The sequence below is a fragment of the Corythoichthys intestinalis genome, chromosome 18 (genome assembly GCF_030265065.1).
Source record: "Corythoichthys intestinalis isolate RoL2023-P3 chromosome 18, ASM3026506v1, whole genome shotgun sequence".
Taxonomy (NCBI): Eukaryota; Metazoa; Chordata; class Actinopteri; order Syngnathiformes; family Syngnathidae; genus Corythoichthys; species Corythoichthys intestinalis.
Genome location: NC_080412.1, coordinates 23,390,130 through 23,414,444, shown reverse-complemented (window position 1 = coordinate 23,414,444; position 24,315 = coordinate 23,390,130). Strand labels below are relative to the sequence as shown.

At 37.7% G+C, this 24,315-nt stretch overlaps 1 protein-coding gene across 7 annotated transcripts in view; it reads right to left on the bottom strand.

Moving 5' to 3' along the window:
- Positions 1-24,315, bottom strand: part of auts2a (activator of transcription and developmental regulator AUTS2 a) — a 718,963-nt gene that overhangs the window by 3,836 nt on the left and 690,812 nt on the right. For 2 of the 7 annotated variants that reach the window (XM_057820249.1, XM_057820250.1), the window contains exons 9-18: positions 19,454-19,692; positions 15,013-15,057; positions 10,958-11,053; positions 10,806-10,877; positions 9,480-9,509; positions 9,263-9,334; positions 8,531-8,672; positions 4,721-4,801; positions 4,550-4,633; positions 4,169-4,421 (exon numbers count right to left, since the gene is read on the bottom strand). In XM_057820249.1, coding sequence (XP_057676232.1) covers positions 4,169-4,421; positions 4,550-4,633; positions 4,721-4,801; positions 8,531-8,672; positions 9,263-9,334; positions 9,480-9,509; positions 10,806-10,877; positions 10,958-11,053; positions 15,013-15,057; positions 19,454-19,692 — 1,114 coding nt within the window. The remainder of the gene's footprint in view (positions 1-4,168; positions 4,422-4,549; positions 4,634-4,720; positions 4,802-8,530; positions 8,673-9,262; positions 9,335-9,479; positions 9,510-10,805; positions 10,878-10,957; positions 11,054-15,012; positions 15,058-19,453; positions 19,693-24,315) is intronic. The other 5 variants (XM_057820252.1, XM_057820255.1, XM_057820251.1 and 2 more) reach the window with 4 other exon arrangements.

Genomic DNA, 24,315 nt, shown 5'->3' with positions numbered 1-24,315 from the left:
GCAAATCGTATCGTATTGTGAGGTAACAAGAGGTTCTCACTCCTACTGAAAAATTTTTTATAGGGGGTTGAACTGCAGTCGATGTGGCCAACTGGCCATCTTAACCAGACTCAGCATGTTGTTCTCCTGTTGCTGGTTTAATTAAGATAACAGTTAGCTTATCTTTATCCATCTTCTACAACAACTAGAATATTATTTACAAGGATTTGTACTGCAGTTGAAGTGGACATCTCCACCAGATTTAACATTTTGACACCGTCCATTTATATACTCATGTTGCTAGTTTAAGCTAACTCAGCTGAGATTTTTCTATCTTCTAGTACTACTACTGCTACTGATACTCTGCTACGATATAGATATGGAGTCATCGCATTGCTATATGCATCCAGATTTAGGCTGGACAGTCTGGAACTTATCGTATTGGCCCGAAAATAAGATGGCCCTGATTATAAGACAGGGGTGGGCAAACTATTCCACAAAGGGCCGCAGTGTGTGCGGGTTTTTGTTCATACCCATCATGAGGACAGCCTTTCACCAATCTGGTTTCTTACAAGTGCAATCAGTTGATTGCAGTCAGGTGCTTCTTGTTTCCACTGAAACCTTGTTGGTTAAACTGTCTGTGCTGAATCAGTTGGAACAAAGACCAGGACCCACTGCGGCCCTCGAGGACCGGTTTGCCCACCCCTGCTCTATCTAGTTCAGGGGTGGGCAAACTATTCCACAAAGGGCCGCAGTGGGTGCGGGTTTTTGTTGCAACCCATTAAGAGGACACATTTTCACCAATCTGCTGTTTTACAAGTGCAATCAGTCGATTGCAGTCAAGTGCTTCTCATTTCTGCTGAAACCTCATTGGTTATACTATCTGTGCTGGGTCAGTTGGAACAAAGACCAGGACCCACTGCGGCCCTCGAGGACCGGTTTGCCCACCCCGTTATAAGACGACCCCCTCTTTTTCAAGACTCAAGTTTTAAAAAAAGGCTTTTTGAACACCAAATTAATTTTCATACAGAAAATAATTACAGTACATCTGAAACGAATGATTATAACAATATATTTGAGAGAGAAAACATGTTATTTTGCCTCATTCAAATCTTAATATCTGAACATTTAAATATGTAAACTAAAGTGCAATCACATTCATAAATGAATGGCTTCTGGTTTTTGAAATGTAAATAAATCAATCTATCGTGATAAAACAACAAAACTGCAATAACTGCATTAACCATCAAAGTGAGGTCTAACAGTAACTGTAATCTTGAAACAAATCTGAATAAGGAAAAACATTGCAATAAAATAATGCAAACTGGTTTAACTTGAGAGTAGTTGAGATCTGTCATGACAGAACATTACTCCTCAAGTTCAGCATTCGCTTCAATGATATCTGGCGCATTCTAGTGTCATGAATGGGTATAATGTCTCGACACCGAAAATAAGACAACTCCCACTTTTTCAGTCTTATTTCCAGGGGTGAAAGTGGGCCAGAATGGTCAGGAACGCAGTTCCAGTATAAGTTTCAGGGCAGGAACGCAGTTCCGGTATAAGATTCAGGGCCGGAATGCTGTACTAGTACACGGTGCTTTGATACCAAAAATATGACGGCAACTGTCAAAACGTTATGTAAAAAAAAAATTTTTTTTTAATGCTGAGCTGCCACACATGCATTTTATCTCCAAGAAGAAAATCTACCAACATCAGATTTACATACACAAGTGTTAACAGCAGGCATAATAAAGTGCTTGTGTGGCGTAATCCGTTTCCACCAATATTTATTATTTATTTTATTCCACGGACGGCATGGAGGTTTCCCCAGCTGCTGCAGTTATCGGAGTCTGACGATGATGAGCCACGTCAATGTGCAAATACACGCAGCAAAGCACAACGCCTGGACTCATTTATCCGTTCAATTGGCTGACATACTGACATGTGATCAGCAGAGATAGTTAGCTGTGATTGGTTCAAATGTGCATGTTTTCTGGAACAGCAAAAAAAAAAAAAAAAAAAAAAAGGTTGAATTGACGCGACAAAAAAAGGGCAATGCAACATAAAATGGATCAAATCTTTAAAAGCAAGGAAAGAGTTGAGGAGGCTTATTTATCATATTTAGTTTTCTCTGATCGGGAGGTTCAGAGGCAATGTGCACTTTGGACTTATATTTGTTCATTTATGTTTAGGCTACTTACAAATTTCCTTATGATTGAGAATAATCATTGTTTGCACCCTCTTCAAAATATATTCCATTCAACTCTGCATAATATAAGTCATTTGTACTTATTTTTCTGAATGTATGTTACTTGTATCTTAATTATTTAAAAAAAAAAAAAGTCAATGTTTACATTAACTTCAATTTTAATATACGGTACATCCTATGTTCTTAAGTAGTTGAAATTGAGATTTGGCATTGAGGAAATGAGAAAATAAAAATTAGGAGATGGAGGTTGTGATTTATTGCTGTTTTTGTTAACTTTTATTTGACAAATAATTAAAAAAATACCGTTTTGAATGAAAATCAGTTTTAGTTTTTATATGTGTTATAGAAATAATTGCTAAAACAGTTTTCTTTGCATTTCAGTAGTTTAAGAGGTTTGACCCCCCCCCCCCCAAAAAAAAAAAAAAAAAAAAATGAAAGGAAAAAAAAAAAAAAAATAAATAAAATTTCTGGCTCCGTGGCGACCTTTACGTAGGGGAGTTCCGGCATGAAATTCTAGCAACTTTCACCCCTGCTTATTTCAATGCAAAAAACACCGTCTTATATTCGGGCCAATACGGTAAATCCTTCATACTACACTGGACGTTTGTTTTTCCTCCCTTTTGGAGGTGCATCTGAACATAATGCTTCACAACTGGATAACCACACACACAACAACACACACAGACTAAAACAAACCTGTTTTACAATGGTCTAGAAATAGCTCATGTTTCTATTAGTGGGCGAATAATGGAATGCATGGTGAGTTTGTCTCTGCAATCATTAGCTAAAAGTGGTGTCAATTGATTCTCCAAATTCCCATTGGTTAAAAATGTATACAAAATGTATACTCTTCCCATATGCTGACGGTCACAGGAATACTTTGTCATCAAAAGCAACAATTCAATTCATATTAAAAACTTGCTGCTGTGATGTTGGCATCAGCATGCAAGGTGAGGACATGCTAGCAGTGTAAAACAGGCAACAGACGGGCTGCAGACAACTTAAAATGTTTTTTTTAATTTTTTATATGCACCTGTTACATGGTGTTCTTTTTTTCTCTAAAACTGTGTTTAAGCCCCCCTCCCCCCAAAAAACAAAAATACATTTATCTTTTACATGGATTCTTATACTAACCGTTTCCTCCTTACATAAAATAGTCCATTGTTCAAAACTGGGATTTGTATTTGTTCAGTTCTTTATTTGTATGCAAATTTAATTAGCACATTTCAATACATAAATGTCCTTCTTTGTGGCACTGCATTTTTCATTGTCAAAATATAAATACACGGTCACGAACGAGTTCCGTTCCTACGCTGGTGACGTAACCTGAATTTTAATGTAAGTCAGAATTAACCCTTTAACCCCCTAAATCTCAAAATAACTATCCAAAAACATGTATAATACGTCATATTAATAAAATAGAGTAAAAAAATAAGAGGAAAATGGCGGCGACCCACTGTTACGTGACCAACCCCCCCCACCCCCCCCAAAAAAAAAAAAAAAAAACGACTGCAGACAAAATGGCGGTTGAGAGCCGGTGCCGTAAAGTCGTAACCCGGGGACATCAGATAAAATGTCTTGCGATGGACAAAGAATGTCATATTTACTGTATCATGATGTAGAAAATGTATTTCTGTGTGAAGTACAAATGAGTCTAATGTTCTCATTTTCTTTCCTCAATAAATGCTACAGAGTGTCCTCTTTTTTGGTGCTGTGGCCACCCTATCGCACACCGCCATAAGTTGTCTTAAATCAAGGAGTCTCTAAAATATCAGTAATTTTGTTAAAAATCTCTATTTGTACACACTATGTTTACAAGAAAAGATACTAGCTACAGTCAACACCTAAATGATCTCCTAAACTGTACTATTTTTTTACTGTTCTAATATAGTTCTGTGCTTTTTAACACAAAGACAAAAACCATAACAGTACTAGATTTAAACACTGCTCGTTCCCCAACACTTTGACAAATAAACTCACCTGTCTTTGTCATCTTTACTGCTAATGGAGTCCCGTTTGTCAGAGTCCCTGTCTCTCTCGTGTGAGCTGACCGAGGCGCTTCTCTCCGAATCTCCAGGTTTCAGCCAAGGCGGAGGTGTAGGGAAGGAAGGTGGAGTGCGGTGCAGGCGGTTCCAGGGCTCCTGGTGGTTGCTGTTGGCACCGGCGCCAAAGTGCTGCTGTGAGTTGGGGCCATCTTTATGGCCGAACATGGAGTTAGCCGCTGTCAGGGATTCAACACACGGCAAAGCACAGCAGGACACAAGTTAAATGCGTATCTCAAATGTGGCACAGCTATAATGTGTACATACGTATATATATATTTTAAAAATCCACTTTTAGATTCATGAGGTTTAAACTCACTTAGTGCTGGATTCCCCAGGCCACCGAATGCTGATGAACTGAGAGCTCCCAGCCCACCGAAAGAGGGTGGCCTACTGAAAGGTTCTAGAACGAGATATGCAAAATATTAGCCTGACTATAACAGACATAAAATTTTCTTTAATATTACGTGAAGACAAAAGGCGCTCCTACCTAAGTGAGGTGCTGGGGTCAGGAAGTTTCCAGGGTGGTGGGGTGGATGGCTGAAGGGACCTGCTGATGGGTGTGTTGGACCTGAAAGCATTAAAGAAGAACATTTTTAATTTCCCAGAAAACAAGCATTGATGATGCTGCCTGAAAAGATCTCAGACTGCTTTGAAACGAGTGTTAACTAAAACTTTATTTCAAAAGGCAAAATTGGAAGTTCTCACTCCTTGAAGTAACCATGTATCATTCGTTCATTCCATATGTTTTAGAATCCAAAATCGGAAAACGGATAACGACTTTTTATTTCATTTCTCGTTTTCAAATAAAAAAATATCAGTGTATTATTTATTCATTCCATATCTGTTGACGTTTTCGATGTAGTAACCAGGAAGTTGTTAAAACACTGATACGAGTTCACTGTTCGAAAACAGCATTTTCCCCTCTTTAAAAAGCTCGTACACGTCCACCAGCCCTGATGAAAATGTTAAGTAACAATAAATTTAGAACGTTAGCTGTCCTGTTGCTCAATTGACCCTTCAATGGAATTAATTAACCGGTAGACACTGACTAATCTTCCTGAGAAAAAAAAGGCAAAAAAGAAAACTTCTGGCGGTCTGTGTACCTTTGGCCATTCGTTTTTCCTTCTAATTTTGGAAAAAAAACCTGAAAATTTTGGTTATTGTTTTTATGTGTGTTAGCAAAAAACGTGAATGAATGAATCGTCTCTCGTTTCCCGATTAAAAACTGGCAATTCAATAATGGAAAACGAGCCTTGATTCATTTTTCCAATGTCAATTTATTGAACTGAAGTCGAAAAACGAAATACGCCCAATATTTTCCACTAAGTTCTCTTTTACAATGAGCCTTGACCCGGAAGACGATGTTCTTCTTCAACGAGACGAACAAGACTCTGCTGCAGCTGCATAATAGGGGTGTAACGGTACACAAAAATCTCGGTTCGGTACGTACCTCAGTTTCGGTTTCGGTTCATTTTCGGTACATTAAGAAAACAAAATGCAAAATATAAATGTGCTAGTTGTTTATTACACACTTTTGTGCTTTCAACGATAGGAACATTAGCCTATACAAAGCTAGAATTCTCTCAAAAAGTAGCGGGTATTTAAAGATAATAATCCAACGAAAATTTGCTTTTCAGACCCCGCGTAGTGGTCAGCTTTCTTTCTGAAAGAAAGAAGAAAAAAGAAGTCCTGTGCTAAAGAGAAAAGCAATCCCAATGACAAAGATTTTAACATGTATTTTACAAATGAAATGCCTCAATGAATCTTTTTTTTTTTTTTTAAATAAACGGTTTTCAACAGCTTTATTGGTGGATTTTCTCAAGTTAAAGCGCCACACAGAAATTAATAAATTTAATTGTGTAAGCAGGATCTGTGTATGATTGTTATTATTTAATTACAGGTGTTTTAGCTCATTTCAATTTATTTTATTTAAATGGGCTATTATGTTATTATGTGTTTATATTTTACAAATGTGATGTAGTATTCATTGATATTGTATATTTTATGTTGTATAACTTTAGTTCCTATGTGAATATTAGTTCCTACTTGTTTTGCTGTGGTAGGAGGGTTTTGAATTGAACACGGGGCCGTGTTGGTTATTATTATAGCAGAGAAGACAGCAGTAAATCAACAAAGACAAGTCAACTGTGCCTCGATCTACCACTCAAGAGATCTAATGGACTCAAAAAGTGGGTTACGATTGCATATTAGTTTGAAAATCGACCGGATCCACCGTATTTTTACACGAGTGATTTCCGGTCTGCCTGATCCTCGCTAGTAGTATTGACACGGGAGGGCTGCGTCTCGCGTCAAATAATAAACTCTGCTGTTCTTTTCGCGTGCGTCCCGTTGAGCCGCTTGTGGGATGCGTCTAACACGCGGCCTCGACTGGTGTGCATTGGCTGATTGACTTTAACGCCCGCGTTTCACTGCGTTCTGGCGGCGGCCACGTTGTCGCGCCGTTGACGTTTCTGGGTTATATACTGGCCTACGGTCCTCATTATAGTAGAGAAGACGGAGTAAATATAATCTACACAAAGAAACTGTAACCCGATCGACTCACAGCCTCGAAAAGTAAGGGTTACATTACATCAAAAACTTGTTCGGTACGCCTTCGTTCCGAACCGAGCACCCCGTACCGCATAATATTAATTTATATGAAGAAGAACATCGTCTTCCGGGTCATGGCTCATTATAAAAGCGAAGTTTGTGGAAAACACAAATATTGGGCGTATTTTGTTCTTCGACTACCGTTCAATAAACTAATATTGGAAAAACGGATTAAGGGAGAGAGGTTTTAATACGCAGATTCAATTCATGTTGAAGGCAGCGCTCTATGTCAAATACTTCATTTTTTATGGTGCTTTAAAGATGCCACGTGATTGAACGGGCTGGCATGATCATAGAACGGCAAGCTTGCGTCAGATTGGTGTAATGGAGTCATTTGATTATTGTTGCGACGTCTCATTGGTGAAATTGTTAGAGGCATCGCTGGCAATGTGTATGTGTAATATGTAGAATAAAGAGGAAAACTGTAATGACTCTTGTGTAGCTCAAAGTAAGAGTAGCGTTTTTTCTTTTACAAATCTACTCAAGTAAAAGTAAAAAGTATGGCTTAGTAAAACTACTCTTAGGAGTACATCTTTCAAAAAAAGTTACTCAAGTAAATGTAACGGAGTACATGCAATGCGTTACGACCCACCTCTGGGCTAGACACCACCAAAGATGTTTGCTAAAAGTATACAAATAGCGAATTTCCACTGATAATGGAGAAAATGATGTATGAACACCAAAAAAAAAAAAAAAAAAAAAAAAAAGAGACCACCTCAGAACACAGCCAATGAGTTATACACACGGCAATACAGTACACACTAACGAGCACAGGTGCATGTGATAATGGTATTAATGACATCACATGGAAGGGCGGGCAATCTGGGATACTCATATTTGATTGGCTAAAATAGTTTTGGTATTGATTAAATGTCGGCCGGCCACTTCCTGGAAATACTGGCTTTTATTAATGTTTTTTTTTTCTCCACTATTACACATTAGAATCAAAATTCTGTGTCTTTAAATTGTATTTTAAAAGTTTCTTGCCGCTGGGATGCACATGATAAAATTGCTGTCTGTCTCTGGTGAAAGAGGATGCAGTCCAGGGACAGCAATATTTTCTGAGAAAATGTTCACAGTACCATACCTTACAAAAAAATCACTGTTATAATATAAAAGTGCACTTTATAAATGTTAAATGTTGTTTGAAGACAGCAAGCCCACCCCAAAGTCTGTCGATTGGAAGCGCAGACAAGGAAAATGTTTGAAATTCTTGGCATCTTTTGAAAAAGAAGCTTCAAGTCCCTCGTGCTGTGTGATTATGCAAACCAGATGTCTTCGGCTTTACTTCTTTCCACAGTACTGCTTTTAGATAAAGTTATTAAAATGCCAAATGTTTCCCCACAATAATACAAATAACATGCAATGTTTGCTTTCATTCCTAAGGCAAAGAATTGTTTTATGACTAACTCATTGTGTCATCCCCCAAAAAGTGCAATAAATCTTTAACTACATTTAAAATTAAGATAAATGGAGCTAGATAATGTCTTAACATACTGTTTCTGCCAAGTAGTGTTCTTTAACAACACTTGAAGTTGAATTAAAATCAGGTGGTTGTTGATTCATCATGTTTTAGTACTTGTCAAATGGTTTTTTTCTCACTACCATGAAGCATGTTTCATTTTTTTTTTAAAATAACATTTGCGATGTCATCCAATATCTCCCCAGTGATGTAGCACATTCTCACCTGCAGCAGAGAAGAGTGTGGCGGGACGTGCCAGGTCACTGGGGTGATGGATAGCACCGAAGAGACTCGGGCCCGGAGGTCGACTCAGGAACTCAGGCTTGAGGCCAAAATCTAACTTGTGAGGGTCGACCTGCATCTGCTGCTGGAAGACAAAATCGACATAGAAAAACACATGTAAAAATGCTTTATGTATTTTTGGAATGAGGCTATTTTGTTTGATTGCTTGCAGCATCAAAACAACCGGAGGGATTTAAATTGTTTGTATAAATATCCTTGGACTTATAATTTAATTTGAATTTGATTAGAAATACATTATTGTATCTAAAAACACAAAACATGTTTATGAATATATGTTTATATTAAATATATTAGCTATTTATTGATATAACATGGTGAGCTGCCGGTTTGCAGGTTTTCTACATAAAACATAAACATAAAACAATTCTTTATATATTCTGCCGGTAATATCATCTACCTGCTAGTCATAGTTCAGATAGATGCCTTACAATTCAAGGAGTAAGAACAGTAGTCAATTCCATTATATTTAAATTACATGACACAAACATAAAAAGAAGCACCAGGATCATTTTTTTTTCTCAAATATTAAATATTGATGTTTAGAGTTGAGCCATTAGTAGTTTTATATTCATGCAAGGAGTCTATTTATAAGTATTTTCAACACTATATATGATTGCTGTACACAGGATTTAGCACAATTCCAGAATTTCTCACCTTGACTTTTTGTTGATGATGGTATATCTGCCAGGCAGTATGGACGTGCATGGCACACCACTTTCCTGGCTTCTAAAGGCATGAGACAGAAACATTATGATCTCACAACGTGACTCTTAAGGGAGCTATTCGCGAACATTATAATCATCTGTCGACAGATACGTGCAAGGAATGTATTTTGTATGTATAGAACTAGAATAAAGTACTGATTACTCACCCTGAGAATGGGCCGAAACGGATCCGCTAGCTAAAGAGAGGCAGCAGATGGGGTGGGGTGGGAAGGGGGGTGACAGATGGAAATATTTTACTTGGAATCAGTACTTTGCACAGAGACTAATGAAACAACACAATTCTGTGAAATTGAGACAACTGTCAAATTTTAAGAATCCAAAACCAATGGAATTTAAGAGCTAAAAAATGTGTCGTCAGTGCTTTTACAAACTACATACATAGTGTTTAAGATAATAGAATCTGAAGGCCAATAATACATGCACACTCAGAACACGAGACTGTACAGATCGCGACAAGGAAATATGGAGCCGAGATTCAAAATTTCTTGATAAAAAACTATTTCAGATCACTCCAGAACTGGAGAACATTTTACATCCCACTCTTTACATTCTAAATAATCCACATACTAAATCCTAAAACACGCAACTTCAGACTACTATTCCTTTTCCTGAGACTAAGGCTGCGACAACTAATCCATTAAATCAATTAAAATCGATTATTAGATTAGTTGCGAACTGATTTGATAATCAATTTTTGCCAGCAGCTATGAGCAGTCCTGTTTGGGTCCTTGCTTGAGGGTAATATGAGGCTGCGCGTGCACCAGTGATTGGAGCAAAAAAGAGAGAGAGTTCGCTGCTACACTCAGGTTGAGTTGCTCAATCAATAATATTACGAAATTCTCTTTTGTGTTGTCAGATCCGATCCAGTGTGCCTCCATCAGAGGTGAGTAAATAAAGCCAATTATATTGCTTGTATTCTTGGTTGATTAGCACGGAGCGCTAGCAGCTAGGCTAGTTGGGTGTCCGTTAGCATATCTTGCTTGAGTTATTGTTAGATAGTAAAATTGTCTGTTAATAAAGAAACCGAAAATATACTAAACTAGTTTTAGGCAGGTGTCCTGCCTAAAACTTTTACACAGTAATGTATATATATATATATATATATATATATATATATGTATATATATTTTTTTACTTATTTACATAGGAAAGCTTGCCCTTTCGCACAACAGTAACAGCTAGCTTGAGAAAAAGCTAGCTTCTACTCAGCAGAAAAAGCTAACTTTAGATCACAAAGCCTGGTAATTATTATGCCAAATATTGTAAATACCCCAAAAATATATAAATACAAATTTAACAATTGATCTGTAAGTTGAGCCAATCAAGCCTTTGATCGTTTATTACCAATTATTAATGAATATGGAGCAGACAATGAAAAAAGTTAATCTTATTTTTCAAGGATTTTAAAGCCGACATTTTTCCGAATTCTCATCTTTTGGTGAGTGTTGGGATAAAAGGTTATATTTCCTCACCCTTGGGTCCTTCTGTAAGAAAGTATGTGGGACAGCCCCAGGTCTCGTGGACACATCCAGAGGATTTGAGGTCTAAACAAGACAAAGATTGAAAAATAAAGCCGTTAAAAGCACTTTTGCTGTTTAAGTCCATTGTAGAAGAAGAGTTTTACCTTGGGCTGAAATGCACCCTGCAGTGAGCTAAAGGGCCCAGTTGGAGGGATGACAGGGGGAAGCCCCGACATCGCCGGTGGATAAGAGTGAAAGAGCTGAAGATGAAAGGATGGAGGGGATGCATCAATTAGCTGGATGCAAGAAAATGCGCAAACATTGCAAAGAATGCGTCATCCTCAACAGTCAGAGCCTTCTTTATTAATATTACTTTCTATAAAAAAAAAAAGCATGACATGAAAGTAGAAACACCCCACTTAAGATCTTGTTTACAGCAGCTTCTTTGAAATAAAAATTAGGCTGTCGAATGATGCAATGTGTGCAAGGCTAATGTTAACCAACCAAATGCGTCCCAGGCTTTCAGGACCTATCCAACAGATAAGCATGTGTTTAATAGAACTGTTCTTGCCAATGAAATAAAAAAGTGAAGGAGCTGTCTTGAATCTAATCAATCAAATCTTCGATTGATTAAACTCAAAACGGAAACATTTTTGTCTCTCAAGATTAAGACAAATTTCTGATAACTGATCCATCATTAGCACAATATTACAAATTAGCAGTATTAGAGTATTAAGCAATATAAAGTCAAATTTGCGTGAGTTGTAGAAAAAAATGATCCTTTTACAAAAATAGAAATTCTTAGTTTTGATAGATGTTATTTTAAAATATCAAACCTCAGTGTGATGATGAAGACGTTTGACCTAGAGCTGAAACTAATACTCGAGCAACTCGAGTAACTCGAGTTTAAAAACTGATCCGAGTAATTTTATTTACCTTGAGGAATTTTTTAATTTTGCCAGCTCTAAGCATCACGTTTTGCCCGGACTACTTTTAATGCGGGATAACGCGCTGACGTCACGTGCGTAGAGGAAGACGCAATAAAAACTTACTGCAGCCGACAGCCGCTACAAACTACGCCGACGTTGCTAAAAACTACGCCCACATAATGCTAGTGTGGTAGCAGGTAGTGTCCGATGCGTCTCATAGATATCGCATGCATTTAGAACTAGATGCGAAATGACAGACTGGCAGTGACAGCCGCGTCTGGGCAGCATTAGTAAACAGCTGCCATCTTTAAACAGTAGACTTCTCAGCGCTAATAAATATAACATTACTGTCACTCGCTCACGTAACGTTAGCCCTTCGGAGGGCAAGGTTTCCATTGATTATGACCAATGTTGATGTGTGGCTAACGTGTCTTACATACAGGCTTTATTTAATCTGTAAAAACACAGCGCTGTAGAGTGATGATAGTTTTTATTTGGCACCGATTAACTATGGAAAATCGAAGATATGATCCTTTTAATTTCAAAATAGTAATTATAAAGGAACTTTGAACAATTTTCTACACTAGAAAGCAGTCATGCTCTTTGGACAAATAATGCTTCATTTATTATTATTTTTCTCTCTCATCGGAATTCAATTATTAAAAAAAAATTTTTTTTTTTTGTATTTCTTTGGCTTAATGTGGTTACGTAATGGGTCATTGTACAGCATCATCATAACAATAGTCCGTATATAGATAACTTGACTCAGAAAAACATACCATTGTTTAAAAAAAAAAAAAAAATCAACAAAAATAAAAGCAGTTAGTCACAATGTTAGTCATTACTTGGGTATTATTCTCACCAAATACTTTTAAAAAATTTTTGGATGACTATTTTTACTTTTACTTGAGTGGTATTATTTTGAAGTAAAGCTACCCTTACTTGAGTAAAAATTTTGGCTAGTGTACCCACCTCTGAGTAATACTCACATATGATATTTCCTTAGACTGGGTTCTCCACCTCACGTAGCTAACATTGCTTGCGCACTAACCTTACCCTCACACACCTATGCTACCTACAGTGGGGCAAATAAGTATTTAGTCAACCACTAATTGTGCAAGTTCTCCCACTTAAAAATATTAGAGAGGCCTGTAATTGTCAACATGGGTAAACCTCAACCATGAGAGACAGAATGTGAAACCCCCCCCCCCAGAAAATCACATTGTTTGATTTTTAAATAATTCATTTGCAAATCATGGTGGAAAATAAGTATTTGGTCAATACCAAAAGTTCAATTTCAAGACTTTGTTATGTACCCTTTGTTGGCAATAACGGAGGCCAAACGGTTTCTGTAACTCTTCACAAGCTTTTCACACACTGTTGCTGGTATTTTGGCCCATTCCTCCATGCAGATCTCCTCTAGAGCCGTGATGTTTTGGGTTTGTCGTTGGGCAACACGGACTTACAACTCCCTCCACAGATTTTCGATGGGGTTGAGATTTGGAGACTGGACCACTCCAGGACCTTAACATTAACCCGTGTGACCCTTTAGCCCCAATTTTCTAAAATGGCGACAATCAACAAAAAAGAAAGTTGACTGCGACGGCCGAAGCTTCAAGGATAGGTGGAAATTGTACTATTTCTTCACTAAAATATGCAACAACTGTGTTCGCCTCATTTGCAAAGAGACAGTCACTGTTGTTAAAGAGTTCAATGTGAGGCGATCTTACCGAATAAGACACGCTTACATGTACGACAAGATTACAGGGAAGATATGTTGCGAGAAATTAAAGCAACCTGAAGCTAGTTTAATTTCACAGTAGTATTTAGCAAGAGCCAGAGAGTCGAAAGAGAGCGCCACAAAGGCTAGTTGCGAGATTGTTGAAATGATTCATTTCAAAAAATAATAAAGCAAATGTGACGCACATATTGGCTTGCTAAAATTTGCTTAAATATATTGTTCTACGTAAAGGACGTCAGCCAAGGTCGGCCCCCCACATTTTTACCACACCAAATCTGGCCCCCTTTACAAAAAGTTTGGACACCCCTGCTTTACACAGATCAGTCGTTCTGGTCCCGTTGCAGTAAAACAGCTGCAAAGCATGATGTGTCCACAACCCATGCTTCACAGTGGGTATGGTGTTCTTCGGATGCAATTCAGTATTCTTTCTCCTCCAAACACGAGAACCTGTGTTTCTACCAAAAAGTTCTATTTTGGTTTCATCTGACCATAACACATTCTCCTAGTCCTTTTCCGGATCATCCAAATGCTCTCTAGCGAACCGCAGACGGGCCTGGACGTGTACTTTCTTCAGCAGGGGGACACGTCTGGCAGTGCAGGATTTGAGTCCTTGGCGGCGCATTGTATTACTGATAGTCCCCTTTGTTACCATGGTCCCAGCTCTCTCTATAAGTCTTTCACTTGGTCCCCCCGTGTGGTTCTGGGATTTTTGCTCACCGTTCTTGTTCTCATTTTGACGCCACGGGGTGATATCTTGCATGGAGCCCCAGATCGAGGGAGATTATCAGTGGTCTTGTATGTCTTCCATTTTGTAATAATTGCTCCCACAGTTGATTTCTTTACACCAAGCGTTTTACCTATTGCAGATTCAGTCTTCATAGCCTGGTGCAATTTTGTCTCTGGTGTCCTTCGACAGCTCTTTGGTCTTGGCCATAGTGGAGTTTGGAGGGTGACTGACAGAGGATAGACCTTGTGGACAGGTGTCTTTTGTACCGATAATGAGTTAAAACAGGTGTCATTAATACAGGTAACGAGTGGAACCTCGTTAGAAGAAGTTAGAGCTCTTTGACAGCCAGAAATCTTGCTTGTTTATAGGTGACCAAATACTTATTTTCCACTCTAATTTGGAAAAAAAATATTTAAAAATCAAACTGTGATTTTCTGTTTTTTTCCCCACATTCTGTCTCTCATGGTTGAGGGTTACCTATGTTGACAATTACAGGCCTCTCTAATCTTTTCAAGTAGGAGAACTTGCACAATTGGTGGTTGACTAAATACTTATTTGCCCCACTGTATCGTCCCTTATTCTTCGGGTACTAGGTGATTCCTAGCAGTGATCTTAATTTTAAGAACGTGAATCTGCTAAAAGATGCATTAATTTAACAAATTCACATTTACGGATTGGCGAAATCCTTATAATATCCATGAAGAAGTCGATACTAATGATAATGATGGCATAAAATGCAACAAACAAACACATTCACACACAAGTAAATTTGGACTTGAATGACGGAATTGGCAAGCAAAGTAGACAGTAGAGAAAACTCACACTGTGTCTGTAGAAGGGGTCAACTTTTGTTGGGTATTTGTCAAACTGTGGAAGAAAAGAAACACAGTTAAGTACAACACTTTAACAACAACAAATACACTCAGAGAAAGTTGCCCCTTTTGGGTTTTTTAGTACAAACTGAGTCAAACTGTGAACATGTTAATGAATTGACCACATCCCAACAAGACCGTTTTCCCCATCCTTCCCTTTGGTGATCATGCGTAGACCTTGTAAAACAGTGTCTCCTTTGGTCTCCTTTAAGTAGAGGAGCACATTTGAACATTTCCCTAGTCAGAACTAAACACTGCAGCTATTAAGAGGATTTTTATGGCCTCATTAGCTGTCAGAGGCCAAGCCTTGCTGCCTTTGAGGTATCATCAGTGCCAAGCAAACCTCTTTAGGCCAGGCAGTAATGAGTGTCCATGGATATGCATTTGACAGCTTTCAGTCTAGCCACTCATTGCCTGTGGTGAGGACTTAAATGTAAGGCTTATGGCAGTAATGAAAACCCTAAAGGCTTCAAGTGATGCCATTACATTCACAATGAATTAAGTGTATTATGTTCTAAAACTTGGCTGCGGACTTGCTTTAAGCATGTTATTGCCAATTAAGAAAATAACAGTTTTCAAAGTTAGAGATTGTGGGCCAGAAACAACACAAGAATTGGCTTTGTAGGGAGTTAAAAGCATCACTCTGGCGTGGACACATGGTCATCATCGAGAAATGCCGCAAACCCAAAAGACTGAATAACATGTGGCCCTTAGACACACGCCAGTTTGTGTAAAATCGTCCCAATTGCAAGCACAGAGCTACCACTTTTAGCTCCCTGACATGTTCAAAACATTGCTAGAAATCGTAGGATACTGGCGTCAAACTCAAACCCTGAGGGTCTTCCGCCCCTTCACATCATCAAGTGAGGCCCGCGAAAATAAAACGTGTGTTGTTTTATGTTTCTAAAATTCTGTTAGAATTTCTCTACACGTTTACAAAAATTAGACTATATACTTCCCCTCTTTTTACATTAAAAAATTAGAATATATTTACAAATTTTCCTTAGTTGTTTTCTAAATTAACATTAAATATGTGTATATATTTACAGTTTCCTCTTTTTGATTTTTTAATGTAAATTAATAGAGTAAATTAAAAAAAAAAACTCCATATAAATATTAAGACAATAACGTTCGCATTTTTTATTAAAGAAACAAAACAGTTAAAGATTAGAAGATATTTACGTTTTCCCTTCTAATAAAACATTTAACTACATAAAAAATACAAATAAAAAAGAATATTTATTACATAATAATAATTCATTCATACTAATATTTTCTTCTTTTGTTTTAATTAAAAAAATAAGCAAATACATGAAAAATGAATAAAACAAGGAAATAAAAATTAAAAATAAAGATATTTATTAAATTAAAGAACAAAAGTACAAATATATATGGCGGAAAACACAGACAAGACTGAAAAAGCAGTTTCTGCTCTCGCACCACTCTTTAAAAGAAACTGCTGTATTTTAAGCCAAAAGAACTGTTGTGTTTGATAGAACAATATGTCTTTATGCTGCCATAGCAGATTCATGGCGCACTAAGCCTCCGAACTATTTTTAATTTGTCCGTTTTACCCCAGAAACCCCCGTTTACAGACGTCGTGCAACCGCTTTTGTTTCAACCCAGCCATAAAAAGAAGGTAAGTATTATATTTATTATTCAAAATGTCTATCATTTTTAGCTTTGAATCATTAATTGATGTCTAATATTTAGTTTTGGAAAAAAAAAAAAAAAAAAAACACTTTAAAAAATTATTCATTCGCGTATTTTAAACTTTTAAACAAATTACATCACAATGAAAAATTCGGCGTCTCTAAATAAGTCACATATATCTACCTCAGAACTATCGCTTAATTGTATTTTTTTTTGTTACTGTTGCATTTTTCCCGATATGTTAGAGGATAAATACAGTGCCTTGCAAAAGTATTCGGCCCCCTCGAACCTTGCAACCTTTCGCCACATTTCAGGCTTCAAACATAAAGATATAAAATTTTAATTTTTTGTCAAGAATCAACAACAAGTGGGACACAATCGTGAAGTGGAACAAAATTTATTGGATAATTTAAACTTTTTTAACAAATAAAAAACTGAAAAGTGGGGCGTGCAATATTATTCGGCCCCCTTGCGTTAAACCTTGTAGCGCCACCTTTTGCTCCAATTACAGCTGCAAGTCGCTTGGGGTATGTTTCTATCAGTTTTGCACTTCGAGAGACTGACATTCTTGCCAATTCTTCCTTGCAAAACAGCTCAAGCTCAGTGAGGTTGGATGGAGAGTGTTTGTGAACAGCAGTCTTCAGCTCTTTCCACAGATTCTCGATTGGATCCAGGTCTGGACTTTGACTTGGCCATTCTAACACCTGGATACGTTTATTTTTGAACCATTCCATTGTAGATTTGGCTTTATGTTTTGGATCATTGTCCTGTTGGAAGATAAATCTCTGTCCCAGTCTCAGGTCTTGTGCAGATACCAACAGGTTTTCTTCCAGAATGTTCCTGTATTTGGCTGCATCCATCTTCCCGTCAATTTTAACCATCTTCCCTGTCCCTGCTGAAGAAAAGCAGGCCCAAACCATGATGCTGCCACCACCATGTTTGACAGTGGGGATGGTGTGTTCAGGGTGATGAGCTGTGTTGCTTTTACGCCAAACATATCGTTTTGCATTGTGGCCAAAAAGTTCAATTTTGGTTTCATCTGACCAGAGCACCTTCTTCCACATGTTTGGTGTGTCTCCCAGGTGGCTTGTGGCAAACTTTAAACGAGATTTTTATGGATATCTTTGAGAAATGGCTTTCTTCTTGCCACTCTTCCATAAAGGCCAGATTTGTGCAGTGTACGACTGATTGTTGTCCTATGTACAGACTCTCCCACCTCAGCTGTAGATCTCTGCAGTTCATCCAGAGTGATCATGGGCCTCTTGGCTGCATCTCTGATCAGTTTTCTCCTTGTTTGAGAAGAAAGTTTGGAAGGACGGCCGGGTCTTGGTAGATTTGCAGTGGTCTGATGCTCCTTCCATTTCAATATGATGGCTTGCACAGTGCTCCTTGAGATGTTTAAAGCTTGGGAAATCTTTTTGTATCCAAATCCGGCTTTAAACTTCTCCACAACAGTATCTCGGACCTGCCTGGTGTGTTCCTTGGTTTTCATAATGCTCTCTGCACTTTAAACAGAACCCTGAGACTATCAAAGAGCAGGTGCATTTATACGGAGACTTGATTACACACAGGTGGATTCTATTTATCATTATCGGTCATTTAGGACAACATTGGATCATTCAGAGATCCTCACTGAACTTCTGGAGTGAGTTTGCTGCACTGAAAGTAAAGGGGTCGAATAATATTGCACGCCCCACTTTTCAGTTTTTTATTTGTTAAAAAAGTTTAAATTATCCAATAAATGTTGTTCCACTTCACGATTGTGTCCCACTTGTTGTTGATTCTTGACAAAAAACTTAAATTTCATACGTTTATGTTTGAAGCCTGAAATGTGGCAAAAGGTTGCAAGATTCAAGGGGGCCGAATACTTTTGCAAGGCACTGTAATCGATCCAAACAAAGAAAAATTGAAAAATAACGTTTAAAAGGGTCAATATATGAAAAAGAAATTCTTGACCACTCGTTGTTCTCTGCGATTTCTGCATCGCGACCCTTCTTATATCACCGTGTTTCATCCATAAAATCCCCCCAAAATCCGGCTGTGGCCATTCACAGCTGTGTGTTGACCCTCGGTGATACATGCTACATGGAGTTTTTGGATCGAAACAAGGTAAGTACGTGATAATATCTCGTTAAAATCGTGGCGTCTTTATTTCTCCTCTTTCGTGCTCTCACCAGTTAGGGTTTTGCCGTTCAAAATTATTATTATTTTTTTAAATGCTTTTTCAAAATGTTTCTTGTCCCAGAAAATTGAGATTCTAAGCTTTCCAATGATGTGTCACACAAGCATATCGGACGATTTTGAAATTTGGCAAATTGGGCGTCTCAGAGCGGAACTTACCTGAGTGTTTTCTGCCATATGTGTATATACAGTATATATATATATATATATATATATATATATATATATATATATATATTTACTGCTACACCCAGTAAAAATGTCAATAACTACAAGAAATGAAAAGCATAAAGAGAATATTTGCAATTAAGAGTATTCGAAAACTTTACGTCACTACTGTCCAAATGGTTAATTGCCAATCGGAATAGTTGTCGATTCATTTGGTAATCCATTCGTTATCAATCAGTCGATTAATTGTGGCAGCCCTAACTGGCAAACATAATAGCTTGCTGAACAAAACCATAACTTCAATGTGGTACGTGACAAAAAAAAAGTTTGACACCCTAGACATAGACAAACCCAGCCCTTCAAACCCGACACGTTCTACTTATCCTCACATTTCTGGCAGGGGTACGCACCATGGATGGTGCTGGGGTGGGCATTATGGCGTGGGGGAATGGCGTGAAGGTGTGCTGGTGCGTGTGCTGGTGGGTGTGTTGGTGCTGATGCTGGTGCTGATGTTGGTGCTGGTGGAACTCGGTGCGCAGGTAGGGCGGGGGGCCCAGCGAGGCGCCGCGGTCAGCGCTCTGGGAGGCCAAGAAACGAGTGTTGAGCTCCTGACGTAGAAGATCTTGCTCTGCAGAAGACAAATGGAAAGGAACTGTTAACTTTACATCGAATGCAAAGTACGGGATAAAGCAAATCTTTACTATCCAGTCGATATCCTCATCCACTAAGACAATTTTTAAGACGAACTATTTTATTACAGGGCTTTTTAGGAGCAGCCAACTACATCTCGCAAGCTTTTGACAGTTTTTTTTTGTCGTGGCATTTGTGGCATTACATTACCATGATAGAAAATGGCCCATATCGTGACAGAAAATTATTTCAATATCGTTTGATTCAGTACAGTCAATCTATTAAATGAAAGAATACATTGGTACGTCTATTTATGAATGTCTCTACATACAGAATTTTCAGATTAAGACACACCTCAAACGGAAAATATTGCCTCTTGTTACGGAAGAAATTTTAGGATACGAAAGGCTAAAATGCAGTATTGCTGGTATTCGCGATTCCCAGAGTTTACTGAATGTAACATACTTTTAGGTGTTCTGCCATTGGCTATTGCCTAGCATTACTGGCATCCAGTTGGCTAAGAGCGACTTCTACTGTATGTGTATGTGTGTATCCCAGCGTCCTCTTCATTCGCCCCACGTGTTCTGACAGCTTTACATGAGGGCATTAACTTTATTGGTGGATTTTTACATTATGCACAACTCAGATTTTATTTTTGTTGTGCAATAATCTAATTGTAATATGTATTTGTTACATGTTGTGATGCATTTTTATGCATTATAAAATATTTCTGTCTGAATTTTGGGGGGCTTTGAACAGATTAGCGCAATTACATGGAAAACGTGTCTCTACCCCAATAGCAGGCGACTGCGTGCCGGATCCGGCCTCAACTCACAAGATCTGCATAACAATCACGCCCGCTTAACGTCAATGCGCCAGATGCGGCCCGGATCAACATTATGACATTCCAAATGATAGGTTACGCACTGTTCTGGGGCGGATCGTGCAGACTGGACGCTCTCAAAATCTGAAATGTAACGGTCGACGTGTGACGTCACTGTCAGCACGCAACTGAAAGGCAACTAAACAGAAGAACACGCAGGAGTCATGACATATCTGCGGACAGCAAATATGTATGGCAAGTGCTTTATTTAAAGTCAAAATCCTGTTTTGAAGACACTGCTTGACTGTTAAAAAAGTTATTCAACTGATCTGCCTTGTCTGCAAGTTAAGTAATTCAAAATTTGTTGCATAACAACTAGGGCTGTCAAACGATTAAAATTTTTAATCGAGTTAATTACAGCTTAAAAATTAATTCATCGTAATTAATCGCAATTCAAACCATCTATAAAATATGCCACTTTTTTTTTTTAAATTATTGTTGAAATGGAAAGATAAGACATAAGACGGATATATACATTCAACATACGGTACATAAGTACTGTATTTGTTTATTATAACAATATATCAACCAGATGGCATTAACATTATTAACATTCTGTTAAAGCAATCCATGGATAGAAAGACTTGTAGTTCTTAAAAGATAAATGTTAGTACAAGGTATAGAAATTTTATATTAAAACCCCTCTTAGTGTTTTCATTTTAATAAAATGTGTAAAATTTTCAATCAAAAAATAAACTAGTAGCTCGCCATTGTTGATATCAATAATTACCCAATTCTCATGGTGCTGAAACCCATAAAATCAGTCGCACCCAAGCGCCAGCAGAGGGCGACAAAACAGCAAAAAACACAAGTAACATGTGGACATTACACTGTGCTGTCATTCTAATCTGTTTGAGCAGGGCATGTGCGTTAAATGAGTCAAATATTTTAACGTGATTAATTCAAAAAAATTAATTATCACCCGTTAACGCGATAATTTTGACAGCCCTGATAACAACATATGGAGGGAGAGGGCATTTACTCTATGTTGATGTAAATGTTTCCATGTTTGAATACTATTATTCAAACTAAGCCCCTCCTTCTTGTGTTTGTGTATTTGTGTCACTGCCTTGATTGCACAGATGGGTGAACCTGGGACCAGGTGCCGCTGATCATCATCAGCGGCATTACTTAAACCGGTCCTTGGCCTCACATCATTGCCAGATCAACGATTGACCGACGTGACTTTCAGCTCACAAAGAATCTTGTAATTCTGATACTGAGCTCACTTTTGTTTTTTCCCCTAGATCCTGTATTGCTTGCCTGCCAGAACGCCTGCCTGCCTTTTCATCTGTTCTATTACCAAACTGCCTACCGAATTCTTCGGACGCTATCTGTCACGCCCTCTTATCGTCAATGAACTTTTTTTACCGTTGCCAGTTTGCCTGTGACTGGTAAAAAAAAGGCATCTTTAATGTGGAGTTGGTTATTCCAATTAAAATATTTTGTGAAAAAAACAATGTATTGTTATGGTCCATTAATATGTTAGTATTAATAAATGGTATGAAAAATAATGTGTGTTATTATTGCTTTGGATTTAAAGAAAAATAATGTGTGTTATTATTGCTTTGGATTTAAAAAAAAAAAAAAAAAATTTGCAATATAAACACAATACAGTATGATACATTCAACAAAATAGACCCCGAATTTAATACCGAAAATGGTTTTGATAAAAATTTGGCCCAGATTGGGTAACGTGTGCCACATCCGTGTTATACATTAATGTAGTGTCTGCTAATTTTGAACCATTCTTGCCCAAAATAAAAAAGTGATTCCATACCGAGTTTGGGCCATTGTTCTTAAAGACACTGGGGCAGATCAGTTTTACGAAATTGGGCCGAAATTTGCAGTACATCTGGCCCATGTATGCTCCAGTTCTATTTTGCTATCTGGGTCCTTACAGAATTTTCATGTTACGAAACTACTTCAAGTACCAATTAATTTCGTAAGTAGAGGTACCACTGTAATGTAGACTGTCTTGTTCCATTTGAAGATTTCTTTTTGACTTTTTGTTCTTTGATAATCATCATGTGAACATAGGTAGATTTTAAAAAATGCAACTGATTTTTATATCAACCTCTCACCTGGACTAACAGAAGACTTCACATTACAATGATATAAAGCATAAGGCAAGAGAGAAATCTTTTCAAGAATGCCCATAACACTGCAAGGGCAAAGGAAGACCACTTGAGACGGAGAATCAAGGAGAATGATCCTCTCACCAAGTATTATTTTTAATTGGATTGCACGACCTTAGAAAAATGTATTGCTGAAAGATGAAGAAAGCATAAAAGAGTAAACTAAATTAGAAACCCATATTTAGAATGTCTGCCAGCTGGAACCTTAAACTACTGAGATTTGATACCCTGAAATTACCATAGAGACATCTGTTGTTCTAATTACTTTTTTACCCCCTCTGGCAAAAAAAAAAAAACAAACAAAAAAAAAAAAAAACAACCCAAAAAAAAAAAACCATCACAGGCGTTTATTCAAAAATCCAGAAAATACCACTAGACAGATTAGAATCATCATTCACCATTATGGCTTGCGCTATTATTTTTATTTTAAGCTTTATTGGACTGGGAGAGTAGGTAGAATTTTCTCTTCATCACATTTTCATGAATATCTTTAGAACTAATGAAACTTGAGCCATTTACTACTGAACACATTTTTTCCACACAAGTAAAACAGTAGAAAGGTCTTAAAAGGTGGATGAAGGCGCACTCTATTCCTCCATTAACACTGACATTTAACTCACCGGCAATGCATAAAAATGTGCAGAGGTGTGATAATTGCCTAAGTAATGTGACCAGACTACACAAGGTCATTCAATCAAGTATGTGCATGAACTTAAAAATCCCTGCAAAAACTAAGACAACTGTGAAAACGGGTTGATGGGGCAACGACTAACATACAGTGTTGTTTTCATCAATTATGATGGAAATATTTTGTCAACGAACAATTTTTTTCATGACGATGACGTCACGGTGATGCGCTGAAAACGTGTCTTGGGATACTAAAACATAACATGCTAGTTGTCGTCTGATGACACGAGAACTAGATGAAAATTTGCCATAGTTTCCATCATAAATTCACAATGTGTGATATTTTCTTATTTTATGTGTAGTTAGCACGCATTTAGTAGTGTTTGGTCGTGTCACTCATGTTATGTGCTGTACCCCTTATTTTGAGGTAACGCTTCTCTTACTTGAGTAACATTTTTGGCAACTCTGCCCACCTCTGCAGCTAGGTAGCATATATACTCAATAAAGGTGTTTGAAATTTCCGATTCTTAGATTATTTGCGATTTGGCCGCTGAAGATTCGAGAACGATTCACAAACGTCCATATTCCGATTATTGAAAAAATGCCAAATAAAGCGAAACTAAAACACAGCGCGGTCTACGGGACGCAATGAGGAACGGATTGAGAGTAAACATCCACAACTCATGCCACTAGATAAAAAAATGCCGACAGCTGCTACAAACATCGCCCAGTTGCTACAAATTTTGCCCACGTTGCTACAAACTACGCCCACATAATGCTACGGTAGATATGAGATGTATTTAGAACTAAATGCGAAATGACAGACTCGCCTGCGTTAGTAAACAGCCGCCATCTTAAAGCGGTTGACTTCTCAGGAAGGCTCTGTTGTAGCGAACCTTCCGAGCGAAATTAATAAACTTTTTATCTAAAATACTCCTAGATCGGCAAAATCTAGACTTGAAACTATCTTTAT